The 13,882-nt window shown below is 43.1% G+C and overlaps 1 protein-coding gene across 1 annotated transcript in view; it reads right to left on the bottom strand.

The window, feature by feature from the left end:
- PIGU (phosphatidylinositol glycan anchor biosynthesis class U) overlaps positions 1-13,882 on the bottom strand; it is a 32,934-nt gene that overhangs the window by 3,696 nt on the left and 15,356 nt on the right. Inside the window, exons 4-9 of the mRNA XM_019513076.1 lie at positions 11,930-11,992; positions 9,717-9,826; positions 7,958-8,058; positions 5,815-5,912; positions 3,767-3,921; positions 2,556-2,699 (exon numbers count right to left, since the gene is read on the bottom strand). Coding sequence (XP_019368621.1) covers positions 2,556-2,699; positions 3,767-3,921; positions 5,815-5,912; positions 7,958-8,058; positions 9,717-9,826; positions 11,930-11,992 — 671 coding nt within the window. The remainder of the gene's footprint in view (positions 1-2,555; positions 2,700-3,766; positions 3,922-5,814; positions 5,913-7,957; positions 8,059-9,716; positions 9,827-11,929; positions 11,993-13,882) is intronic.

Raw genomic sequence — 13,882 nt, 5'->3', positions numbered from 1 at the left:
CAAGCTGCCCAGCCAGGGTGGGGGTCATGCTACTGAGGAAGCGGGGTGGGGGATGTGGGTGCAGCAGTGCTGGAAGCAGGGGCTCTGCCATTCTGCTGCTTGCCCAGCCGGGGCAGGCAGGATGCGGGCGCAACTCGCTCTGGGCTGAAGGGAGCAAGCAGCAGCAGGGCATAGCCCCTGTTCCCAACACTGCCATGCCCACATCCTGTACTTCCTGGGTGGGCTAACAAGCTGTGGCAGGGCAGAGCCCATGCTCCCACGCTTTATTTTAAAGCTCCGCACTCACCGGCTGCAGGAGTGGTGATTGGGCCTGTGGGTGCTCATGGCAGAGCCCTCCTGTGAAGCACGGGGCAGTAAGGGGCAGCAGGGATCACCCTTCCACCCCACCTGGCACCCACACAGCAGCTGCCCCATGGCTCAGTGTGGCTTGGCAGGGCGCTACGTGCTGTCAAGGAGCTGGGGCAGCTTCATGCGTCACCCAGAGCCTGGCACCACTCAGCCAAGTGGGGTGGAGCAATCCCTGCTGCCCCGCACCACAAGGCCTCAGAGGCCCCAACAGCCACTGCTGCAACCAGTGAGTGCAGGGCTGTTTTTTTTTTAATTATTATTTTTTAGGTACTGGGACAAGGCTGGGTTTGGGCAGGGCAGCCATGGGGGCTTCTCTTGCTGCTCCCCCCACCTGGGGAGAGGCAGGCACAGCTAGAGGAGCTGCGAGAGAACCTACGGCCCCCCAGCTGTGCCTGCCTCTCCCTGGCCAATCTAAATTAGCTTCGAATCTTCTGATGCTGATTTGGCCGAATTGATTCAGGACAGTGATCCGAATCTCCAAATCCAATCGCTGTCCTCTGAATCAGCCGAATCAAATCGAATACTTCCCTTTTCGCACAGGCCTAATACATACATGCTGTATACACTTCCACAGGCAGCTCAGTGTGTGTCCATTTCCTTCTGGAGCTGTTCTATGTTGTACTTATGAGAAGATAAATCAGTTCTGCTTTGCTTTTGAAAGACTTTTGCCCCAAATCCCACTGCTTCATGCATTTACCCAGTTCTATACAACACACACCTTACAGGAAGGGAAACATGAACAGGGATTTACTCTTATCCCACTGTAAATAAAAGCTAACCCACAGTAACTTATCCTTAATGGATACCAGCAGTTATGACAGAACTAGTGATGTAATGTAAATCCCTACCCCCCATATATCCAATGGTACCTTGTTTGTGCACCCCAAACCCCAGGCACAAGAGTCCCCTCAAGTCCAGACACGCACTGGACTGTGTTCATAGAGAATGGCAGAGTTCCTTGAATCTTTACTTTACTTTCTCACAGAAGGACTTCAAAGCTTTTGGTGTTTTACTGTCAAACTCACATTAGGATCCACCTCAAATAACAACTATTTAACCAAACCAACTTCCTTTTATGAGAAGGACCCCAATATCCAAACAGCAGCTGTTTCATTCCCAGGCAGCTGTGAATAAAAATTCCACTGCAGCTATTCTGGACAATAAGGAAGGAACCAGGATGCTGTAAAATAACCTGGAGAAGTCATGTTTGCTATGGGAGTCTGTTGGGAAAGCTAGTCCTCAGGCCCGGCAGCGATGCTGACATCTTAAAGCCAGGAGATACAAAGGTGTTTCCTTATATTGAATCCACATGAGTGCCTGTCACCACATGCTATTTATAGCCTTTCAGACGCATGGACAGGGAGAGCACAGCAAAGCTCCTCCAGAGGAGAAAGGGAACACTCACCTGCTACCTTCTCAAAAAACTGCCCATAAGGCAGTGAAACAGTCTGTAAAGCTCAAATAGAAGAGACAAGGATGATGCACTCTTGGGAGAGGAGGAGAATGGTGGGAAGTATGAGAAAGAGCTCTCGAGCCTACAGAGGACTAAATCTCACACTTGAGTACCATTCTCTTGGAGGCAATGTCCTTATTCTTGTTTCTATAAAGGGAAATTTAGGTACTGGGAAGGAAAACAAATTGCCTCCGGACATATAGTAGAATCAGGAATAATCCAAGGTCATGGCACCAAGTCCCTTGCTCTGATCACTGAAATCACTGCAATGTTATAGGTACTCCAATAATCTCATGCATGAGAGTATTACATGAAAGGATATGCTCCACTATAAAAACTATTTCATTACAAAAAGTAGGAACAAGTAAACAAACACATATTGACCATACAGAGCTTTTGAACATTATGAGGTACTCTTCCAACACACCAGAAGTGTAATACAAACCCTCTCCCTGAAAGGAGAGTAAAGCAGCTCTGGGAAATGTGATGGAAGGACACACCTATCTAATTTTGTTCTTCTTCACCCTCTCAGACCTGGATGTCTCACACTGACTCACAGGGGTCTCCCTTGAACAGATAATGGCTGGTTAGGTTTTAAATCTTGAAGCCTTTTGGTGCAGCAAATATGTCAGGAAAAGAAAATCCAGTCCCCCAAATCCTCTATCATTCTCACTCCCACCACCAGAGACAGAATGTCAGCAAGCATACAGGCTGACAGTTCAGAGACAAAGGGATAGAAAATGAGCTCACTTACTTTAGCTTTATTGCCAAGGGAATGGTGTAGAAGAAGACATTGATCTGAAATACACACACGAAGAACAGACTGAAATGCTCAAACATTTCCGCAAAGAAGTACCAGAAAAGTCCAATATTGGGAGTCAAATCTGGAACGGAAAGGCTGAAAATTGAAAAGAAAAATCAAGGTAACTTTTTAAAGCGGTTGTTTTTTGACTTACTTGCTCCTTTCATTATTTAGTCATTGTGAGCACTTTTACACATGCTCCAACACGTTTTAATCAGAACATGTCAGAGCAGACTCAATTAAATGAGGAACTCTGTTTTCCTTCTCAAATTAAATCGAGTCTGCTGGAGTGTTCTAAATCAGAATGCTCCAGCATTCCACGTATTCAGTGTCTCATGTTTCAAAATGCTGGTGGGGTGCTTTAACTGAAGCTCGTTCGACAAGCTTGGACTAAAATGACCCTGCTGCCATTTTGAAATGTGGGATGCTGAATACGTGAGATGACGGGCGCTCCCAAGAGCTGCTCTAATTAAAATATCTGCCCCATGCTCCCCCCACGTATATAGGTGTCCTGTGTGCTACCAGATGAAGGAGGCATGTCTTAGGTGTGAAGGAAGAAACCATAAAGAGGGAAAAAAAGGAAATGGAATCACTCTTCTAAATATCTGCTTTGCCCAAAATAAAAACCATAACCAGAGGGGATAACAATTAGATTAGAATCTGCTTTTATGTAGAAGTACTTCCAGCCGTACTTTAAGCTTTTGAGGAAGCCAAGACAGCTTGCTGCAGCAGTATACAACTCTAGACCATACCTGTAATTGGTCCAGAATATCTAACAGGCTACAAGTCATTCACTGAACCCCAGTGTTACACAAGATATTTATAGGCCATTATTGTCCATATTTTCTCAAGTGGCTTTAAGCTTTTCATAAACAACTCTTGAGGATTTATTTTTATATAGCCAGATATGATTATTTGCAGTTTTATTCCTGTGTAGTATGAGTGACACCTAGTGGTCAATTTAGCTACACCAAGGCATACATTATCTGCAGCTGGGTTAGAAAAACATTTCTGCACTTTGCTAACTAAAACTTGGGAACTTGGGTTATGTGTATGCGTTGCTTTGGTTTCATTTCTGAGATTGCAATGAAGCTCTGTCTGTGCATAACCCACAGCACAGAGCTTGAACACTGCCAGAAAGAAACTTAATAAATTATACTTACATGAACCCATAAACAGATGGGATAAAATCCCAGGAACTGAGAAGGAAGAACGAGAGGCAAATTATCACCACCAGACTGCACAGATACAATGCTGCATATTGCGTGGTGTAGATCCAGAAGCCTTTGCTTTTCACTTTCACTGGTATGAACTGACGCTGGAAATGTAACAGAAATCAGGAGACACTGCATGTCAATTAGAAAGCCACACAAAAGGTTGAATGTCAAGATCTGCCTTTTATGCTGCCAAGTGAAAGCAACAAATACTGGCACCACTATGGTGGAAGGAGCTTTTTCACACAGTCCTCATATGCCTGACCAATGAAATCATCACAGACACCGTCCAATATTTTCAGGACTGTGCCCAAAGGCCAGGCAATTTTACATTCAACCACCATAAAACCAGCTGTCTATGCCTGAAATGCCTTCATCACATGTGCAGTATCAGTAGCTATCCATCCTACTAGGCAAGCAGGCTTGAAAACATGAGCCGCCTCCTACAGAAACTCCACAAAACCCAGTGCCTCTGAATTTGTGATGCTGCCTCTCCTTTTTGCACCAAGGGTTGCTCTGTCCATCCTGTTGCAGTTCCAAAAGACAATACGGACAAGTAGCTGCAACTTGGAGAGGCTCCACCCATCTGAACCGCAGCAAGCTTAAGACCAGAGAGCTTTTTGGGCATTTCACGCCAATTTACACAGAAGCCTTGGACACAGCAGATTAGAAAATGCAAGAAAGTAGCCTTTTAATCCTATGCAGCGCTTCCCAAGGAAAGCAAAGAAGTTCATCTACAAATCCTGATACACAGAATGTATTTTGGCAGCTCCAAATCCTTTTAAAAGTTCCCTTATAAATCCAAAGGCAAATTATGCATTCATATATCATCCCTTGTCACCACAACTGCAAAACACTCTGCTTATGCATTGCTCCTGGCATGAAGTTATTCAACTTGAGGGAGAGGGAAAGTTGGTCCATACTACACTGGTGTAGTTAACAGCTCCCCAAGCTGAAGGAGAGTCTCCTTTCAGATGTAACAAGTAGCATCGATTACCTGCATGTTCTATTACTGCAAAGATCTACAGCAGCAATGCAATTCCCAGGATGTTTTGGAGGAAAATGGAAGACATTTATATTTGATGGTTGGGGGAAGAAGGGTAAGCATAAAAGTGATACTTCTACATTTTCTTTTTTTGAATTGGAAATGTGCATCAGGAAACAGAAAAAACTGCCTGCAAGATCCACTGTAGAAGTCATACATGGGGAGGCATGTCAGTGGAAATGTACAGAATGGCATCAGCTATCTGGAACCTGGGGAAGGATGTAACAGGGTAGTCCCTAGAAAGGGCCTGGTAAGATTTCTCCAGAAACTAATCATAAATCTCTTTTCCTTCACCAGCAAAAAGATGCCTCAGGTTCCCTCCCCCCAAACTCCCTCCACACTTTAGAAGGAGGCTCTTGGTCTTCTGATGGGTTTGTCTATTTTGCAGCTCAGTGTGCGTCTCCTGGGCCTTTGGGCTGCACTAATAATTAAAGATATCATCTTCTTCTAAAACCCTTGCGGAATCCAATCAACACTCTGGTAGTGGAGGTGGAGTGAGGGTGGAAGTGCAAAGCAGATGCTTTCAAGGGCCGCAAGTACACTCCACCCAGCACTGGGAGACAGGGCACATGTTATCTTTGCCAATAGCAGAGCATTTATGAGCATGACTCAGATAAAAGGACCATTTAAAACTTATGCCAGCGATGCTGGGTCAGTGCAGAAGAAACTGCTGCTCCAAAATTCTCCCTCTGCTGGTCACCCATCACACACATATTTGTGTGTTTAGGCAGGCAGAACACCAAATTTGCAGACGTGTTTTGGTTTTCCTCTCTCCCCCCACATGTGGCCCCTGGAACATATTAAATACCTAGTGTCCTGGGAAAGGATGAAGCTTTTTTATCTTGAGAAACTGCCATTGAATTTTTTTTCTTCACTGTTGGGCAGCAGCAAATGTTTTCATACAATGTATAAGAGGTTAGAGACACCAGACCTGCTTTTCAAGAGTATTTACCTGTAGAAGATATAGAAGTGCTGGTGCAAACAAGGTGAGAGGATACAGTGACTGGTATGTCGCTAAGGCCAGAAATACAGCACTGAGGAAGGCACTACCTGTAGGAAACAAACATATTTCACTTAATGACTGCAACTCAGAGGGAAGGTCAGATTTGAACAATCCTTCAGATATGAAGCTATTGGTCATATACACAAGTTGTGCACAGTCCCTATGCACAGTATTCAGAGCACCAGGGTAAAAATAACTATTTCAGTCCATTTCATTCTACATTATGTTTTGCAAAGGAGAAGGGCTCTGACAACACCTAACTGCAAGAAAAAGCAATTTATGTAATTGGTTTAAATCCTTACCATCTATTTAGAGAAAGATTCATAAACCTTAAGTCTAGACAGAGAAAGAGAGAATATCAGTTGCTATTTATGTAGATGAATGCATGTACCTGGGTCATTTATGCATCAAGCAGCCATTATGTTAACACTGTGGCTAACAGAGCCTGTTTCCATTGGAATGTCCCATTCTGCACACACCACATAAGCCTCAAGTTTCAGTCCTCAGGTGAGACAGAAGTAGTAGACCTCCCCCTTTTTCTCGTTCTTTTTACAGGTACAAAAACTAAATGGACAGAGAAGAATGGCCAAGCTTTTCAATGTGACCTCTCATTTTTAATGCTTCCATTTTTGGCTGCTCAATTATTTGAGTGAACTAAGTGCCAAGCACCCACTATTCTAATAGAAATGGGAGAGAAATGAAGCTCAAGTGATTCTAGTTGGACACTGAAAAAAGAAAAGCATTCCAGATCACGTGCCCTTTTTGAACATTTAGTCTATGTAACTTGCTCAAGGTTAGTGACAGAGAAGATATCAGAGAGCAGTTTTGACTCCAATGTGCCAATCATCTGCCCATTCTAGGATAATGACCCTCATTGAAATAGATCAGCTTCTCAGCTCTACTTCCAGCCTCTGAGAGAAATAAGAGGTTGTAGGATCTCTAAAAGAAAGAGCCTTCTCACTTACACATTTGAAATCTCATAGACAGAAACCCATATGGCCTCTGTTTCACTGAGTGTTAGTGTAGGGAGGGGCGTGGGGGGGTGTGCGCGGGCAAAGTCGTCATTTCCAGAAATCAGTAACTCTTTAGCACAAAAATGCTGAGACTATAGCTGGAAGATTTTTTGGCATTTTTATGGTAATGACTAATTTATGGATACTAAGTTCAGTCATATGTGTCTGTAGCACTTTGTTGTTCGACACTAAAAGTTGATCCATGCTGGAGGCACAGACATGCTACAGCTGAGCTTCGTGCATCTCTGAATAGATGAATGAGTGAAGAGCAATTCACCCAAACAGGCCTTGGCTGTCTATTTTTGCAAGTGTAGTTTAAATGAAAACCCCCCCTGCTTCAAGCACATAAGAAAAGCATAAAGAGCATTTTGCAGATATTTCTTGGATGTGCTCTGCTGGCCCCACCCCTCAGCACCGATTGCTGGAGAGGACCTGGCATGGGAAGAGGAGGATAGCCACCACCTTGTCTAATGGCTGCCCTTCATGTGGCCCCGCTGGTGAGCCAGCATTTTATTTTTATTAAGTTTTTTTAAAGTTGATTTTGTAGACAAACCTGGTTTTTGCAGTTTCCATAAAATTACAAATTAAGTAGGCTGCTACTTATGAATCCACAACTGGCTGATTTCAAATAAGGTTCTATCATCTCACCCTTTGCTGTTATCAGAAGCAGGTGACTGTTTATTTGAAAACAAATACTTTTAACAATATATACAAGAGAAAGCAACAGAGCCCTGCATCTCACTGAAAATAAGACAGAAAATGTAAGGGTAGAGGCCGATTTGTTTCTAAACAGAAAACTACTCAAAGCTGTCCAAGGAGGCAGTCAGTACTTTGAGTAACTGAAGTGATCAGGCCAGACATCTTAGGCACACTGGGATGGGAGAGCTTGGTCTGCCTATGAAGTCCCCTTTTATTTGTGACTCCAAGAAGACCTCTGACATTGCTTTGACCCAGTCTGTAGTAGGACAAGCTGAGATCTTTATCCTAAACCTATTTATCAGCTACTAACCGCATTTACAATCTCTCAAGGTTTGAATCATTAAAGACACAAAAGGGGACAAGTTTTCCCAGTGTATTACCTTTCATTGTAGCCAAAAAGAAGAATGCAATAATGGTGTTGTTGATGGCACAAGTGGACTTTGCCACACAAGACATCACTGTGTACGGATTCAAGAGATAACTGAAAGAGAATAAAATTCAATTACATTCATGCTATTAAAAAGTGCAAATACCAAGGCAAAAGGAGATATATTAAAATAAATGGGAAATGATCTGGCATCTCCTTTCAATTCATTAAATATGTACATGTTCCTCTCAACAGAACAACTCAACTGAACTTGGGTCTTTGTATGATGCAAAAAAATTAAGTCTTCCTCATGTTGAAGAACATGGGCAATTGTGGGGGATCATGATGGGAAAAAAGGAGATGGCAGCAGGGAGAAAGCACATTTAAAATACAGTTCTATCCTGAAAACTGACTACGTAATAGTAAACATAACCCCCTTATTTTTCCTCCTTAAAAAGTAAGCCTATCTGAACTAGAATCACAGAGAGCAAACACAGAACCCCATATTACTACCTTCCAGAGTCACTTTTTAGAATATAACCACAGTGTAAATCTTTGAAGACACTGGTTCCTGTGAAAATTTGAAATTAATGATGCAATGACCTAATGTAACTGGATCCCAAAGCACTAAGGAACATTCAGATTATTGATTCAATAAGCAGGACAATGGATCAATCAACTTCCATTATAACAAAACCAGCTGCTATAATGAGAACAACAGTTAGAAAAAAATCAAAGCCCTTATTCTCCTTCAGGGTATCATATTTATCCTAGTCCTAGGCTCTCTCAATCCAAGCCTAGATTTTTCAATGCCTGAAAAATTAACAGTTGCTTCAAATACTAGAGAGATAGTACTTACATCAAGATATTAAATATCTAATGCCAATATTCCTTGGTAACATTGTGCATCAAGTGTGTAATGAAAATATGCAATAATCTGCAATTAAATAAAACCCCAACAACCCCTGCCCCCCTACTTTCTTGCCCTGGAGGAATTTACTGACTTAATATAAATCATGTATAAGAAAAGAAAAAAAAAAAAAGAATCAATAAAAATGTCTCTTTTATGAAAAGCCTTCTCTGATCAAAGGACATTAATGGAAAAGGAGATCAAAGAAACAAAATCCTTTTACTTGTTTAATATGAAACACAGGGTTTATCTGATTTATTCAGATCCAAAAGCTCAAGAGTAGATCTGTTTCTTTCGAATTTGAGTACCTGCCATTTGTTTTAATTAAAGCCTTGCTATTTCAGAATGTAAAGCATATGGAATGAATACTGCATTTGATGCCATTAAAGCTGACAAGCTAGAAATGCTCTCAGAAACTTTATGCATCAGAATGACCTCAGCGTTTTCAAACTGTTGTGGCCACAAAATACCTAGCTCAATTACTCCTGAACTTCACAAAAAAAGGTTCCTCCGGAAGGGGAACACATCTAAGACATTTTGAATGTACTGGCTCAACTCTGATGAAAGAAGGCGGCTATTGCATCCATGGAAAAAATATCTTCCTCTGTAATATTAGTAATTGTACATTATCAATCCACTTCTATTGTGATTAAGCCAATTCTCTGTACTGTGTGCAGTGTAAGTTAACAGAAATATTAGCTTTCCATTACAGAATGTGGACATACTACATTTGGTACATTTGTGTACCCAAGAGCAAATACAAAGCTAGAAAAACTCTGAAGAGGCTGAAACACCTAAACACAATAAAAACAGGACTGGGAACCTAAGTATTTTGCATCTGCTTGAAAGAAGCAATACTTACAACAGTGCTACCTTGAGGGGGATGTAGTGCATTTCTGTGGGTGTCCGGATGAGTTCGGCCACATCTGGTGCATATTTATCAAGTTCTATTAGGAGTTTCTGCTTTTTAAACTGAACAAGAGAAGAAGAATCAAAACCTCTCAGATACAGAAATACACTGTATCTTACTATTTTTTGCATGACTATAATAGCACCTAGAAGCCCCAGTCAAACTCAGAGCAAAAAAGATGGTCCTTCTCCCAAAGCGTCTGCAATCTAAGCACAAGAAAAGAGCTGGAAATTGGCAAGTACAAGGTAATAGGAAAATCAGTATGGTAAGCAATGCTTGAGCACATCACCAGCCTATCAAGTTTGTTTAGGCTCTCCGACAAAGTAGAGCTCTGAAGATGGGTCAGCAGAAGGATAATGAGGTATCTTGCAGATTTTTATAGATGTTCTTCTGAAGTGGGATGGGAGCATGGGGAAAAGCATGAGAGTGCTTGCTTTCAGATGTAATAACTGAGCAATGAATGGTAGGTAGCCACATGGGCCATTGTCTACCCCACCATGTCTCTATACAGGAATACTTTCTCCCTTACACTTAATGAAAAAATGTCTCATTTAATAAGCCTAATTTTAACTCCTTTGGTACTGATTTTCAGCAACCTAAGCCATTCTACATGAAGCCACAGAACATGGTTGAATGCCTGAGTAGGCTATTTCTGCAAACCAAAAAAAGACATTGGTGAGATATGGTGCTCAAAACACAAATGAGCAGCCAATTCTTATTCCACCTGTACTCACTAAATGCCACTTATGTAGCCATGCAAATACAAATGTACTTACATGGCTTTTACGTACTATTTCCACCTGCAAAGGTGGGTAGGACTGCCTCTGCACATGTACAATTGCCCAAAGCCTAGTGATTAGGGCATTTACTCAGGGAATTGGAAACATAGGCTCAAGAGCCCCTTGCCCCAGAAGGGATTTGAACCTGCATTTTGCACTTAACAGCAGCTTGCTTTAACTGCAAAGCCATAGTCTAGGCACTGGCCAGAAAACTCTCCAGCCCTCCACTTGAAGCTAGCCCACTAGAGATCCAAATGGAGAAGACATAAGGGGCCAGGAGGTCCACTACACTGAGCATGAGGCTCAATGAGATAGACCCTGCACTTAAAAGGTGGGGGAGCCAGGGCTCTACCCCACCCTCTGCCTTCATTGCAGAACCTGCCCCATTGCTATTTATCTGTTTTATTCTCTGAAAATTAAATGCAAGACGCAGAAAAGTTACAGGGGCAGGAGCCCAGAACCAGGGCTCCTTCCCTTCTAGGGCAGCTTCCATCTCTGTGAATTATTTAAGTTACTAAAAACAGTTTCCTTGTACCTTCTGAGAAACACAGCATTTTCAAAACCATCTAAGGAAGGTAAGGCCAAATCTGTACTTGGATGGGAGCCTGCCAAAGGACACAGATGTTTAAGAAAATGGAAGCATCCTTCCTTTAAATCCATGCTTCTGCATGACTGTGGGAAGCACACTGCAACTGTCACAGAGAGCAGAGATTATCTATCTAAAGTGCTATTATGTCCTTTTCAGTCTGTGAATTAACCTTGCCATTAATGGACACAAAACCTGTTTGCAGCCAACCAGGCCAGTAACTGGTTAACAAATTGGTTAAGTTGTTATAGGAACAGGGGCTCAGATCAAGAGCCCAACCAAATTCACACTTTGGTAATTAAATCCTGTGCACCTAAAATTCCTACTGCAGCTGAAAGCAAGAGTTCTCAATTCTTGTCTTGAGTTGCTGCAACCAACTGCAGTACACTGTAAAGCAGTTGCAACATTTCACCCTAGAGTTGGTTGCATTTCACTGATAGTTTAATTGACCCAAGTGCAGTTAGCTTCTTAAACACTTCAAAGCCCTTTCAGATAAAAGCAGCTATATTTAACTACAGTGCTCACATTCATTACAGTAATTTGAGCAATGCCACAATACCTCAAATATGTTTAAAATCCACCCCTTCAGATGATAACAGGGCCCACATGGGTTCACCCATGATCTGTGTCCCCGTTGCCTGATTTTCATTATTTATCACGCTTCATATCCCTTTCTAAGCAGCAGGTATTGAAAGTTCTTTGTCTGAACAGACCTTGACCTGATCCCTTTTGCACATATTTTCATGTAATAAAATACATGGGGCAATTGTTGAGCAAACTAAGTGGCAAAATCTGCTTACCACAACTTTGTTGAAGTCCTGGATGGCCAAGTAGAGGGCAACAGCAGTGAGCACATCAGTTATCTAAAGAAAAAAAGGTAGGACAGGCAGGTGGATGAAATAATGAAAAAGTGGTAAAGGCAACCACCATTGAAAACTGGGACTTTGATTCAGTGCCTTGCATTATCAGTAACCGTAGCAGTAGGTCACAGCTGGAAATCTTTAAAGGCCAAGTGTGTCCTAAACCATGGTCAACTAATTAACCCTGGTTCTTTATACCCCTGTGGGTGTATCAGAGATATTAATAATTTTAAGAACCCCAAAAGTCGGGATTGGAAGAGAAGAGAATGTATTGTATGTTAGGTCTTTCCTCATGCTGCCCACCACTGAAAGTGTAAAAGAACTACAGATTTAGCTGAGCAGAGAGGTAGTTTGTTGGACAATGCCTGTACAACTAAAAACACTTAACACAATGAAAAACATCAGACTTATGTCTAGGGATCACAGCAAATTATTCAAAACAGTTACCATAAGTGGGCTACAAGTGATTTTAGCACTAGTGAGAGGTGCAAGAAAGCAGCGCTGAAGGCAGAGACCGCTTTGAGTCAAACAGCAGATGCATTACATGGCTGACTTTTGCACCTGTGTGTTAAGCACAGACAAAATCACTGACTGTAGATGTGGATATTTTTAATTCTAACATGTTCATACAAGTTTTGATCCTCCTTCCACTGAACTCCCTAATGTATGTATATTCCTCTTTCACAAGAAGGACAATCTAAAATGTACTATTTCTAAATTTTTCTCCAGCAGCAATTTCCATTAGAAACAGAACCAAAGGTCATGTCCCTTTTCTTTCTTTAGAACACAATACATTCCCTATCTTCTCAGGTCACTTAGGCTGCTGACAGACGTGGAAAAAACAAAAACCCACCCAACCAACCAACCCCCTAACTTTACTGGAAGAGTAAACGCAATAGTTCAATCTGGGCCACTAGCCTCCATATAGATTGGGTGCTTCAGTGGAGCTTTTTGGTGCTTTTATCTAAAGTTGATTCAATCAGCTATTATATAAAAGTGCCAAAAAGCCCCATGGAAGTACCTGATCTATACAAGCACTGGGCAAGCTGGGTCAAACTAACAGGATGCCTCTTCAGGGCATGCGCTGAGCTCAGTGCAGGAGCATGCCAAGTTTAAAATAAAGCACTGTTTTGTTTATTTTTCATGTCTGTAAGCAACCTTAAAGATTTGCAGCAAGTCCCTTATCTACTTACTAGGTGACACTTGGCCAACCAAGAGGGTCTAGAAGACTTAGGGCAGGGGCAGGCAGAACATGGCTCAAGGGCTGGATTCAGACACCAGGCAATTTCATCTGGCCAGCAGGTGCCCACCAATTAACCGTACCCCACCCAGCCCAGATGCCTCGCTCCCACCCTTGTACCCAGAAGGGCCAGACCCAGCCAGCACCCAGCTTCTGGGTGGGGCTGCTGCTGCTGCCGCCACTGCTGCAGCCACCAGAGGGCCTGCTCAGCTTCCCTTGTGTCCAGTGGCTCTTCCCCATCGCCCTGCTGCAGCGTTTGCTCTGGGCAGCATGTAGGGAAGCAGCGGGGGAGCTGAAGCTGGGCAGGCGTGGGGAGCATGGGCTGGGGCTGACAGGAGCAAGGAGCCCGTGCAGCTCCCTGCACTGCACCAGGAAGTAGCAGGCAGGCAAGTGCCGGGAGCTGCATGTGTGCCGTAGGGAGCTCTGCATGATAAAGCTAAGCCAGGCTGCACTCCTTGCTGCCACGTGCAGCTCTGGCTGAAGCTGTGCACTGCTGGACAACAGTACCTGCAAGAGCCATGAGCACCACAAGGGCCTGCTACCCACTGGTACTGCTGGTGGCAGGGGCTATACACCATGGGGTGGGGAGAGTGTGCGAGTGGGGGTCCCCACAGCTCCCACCCTCCTTCACACCCCACCAACCACACACACCC

The sequence above is a fragment of the Gavialis gangeticus genome, unplaced genomic scaffold, assembly GCF_001723915.1.
Source record: "Gavialis gangeticus isolate Ggan-Ray unplaced genomic scaffold, GavGan_comp1, whole genome shotgun sequence".
Lineage (NCBI taxonomy): Eukaryota > Metazoa > Chordata > Crocodylia > Gavialidae > Gavialis > Gavialis gangeticus.
The sequence above is the reverse complement of the archived record's forward strand: the minus strand, read 5'-3'. Positions and strand labels throughout refer to the sequence as shown.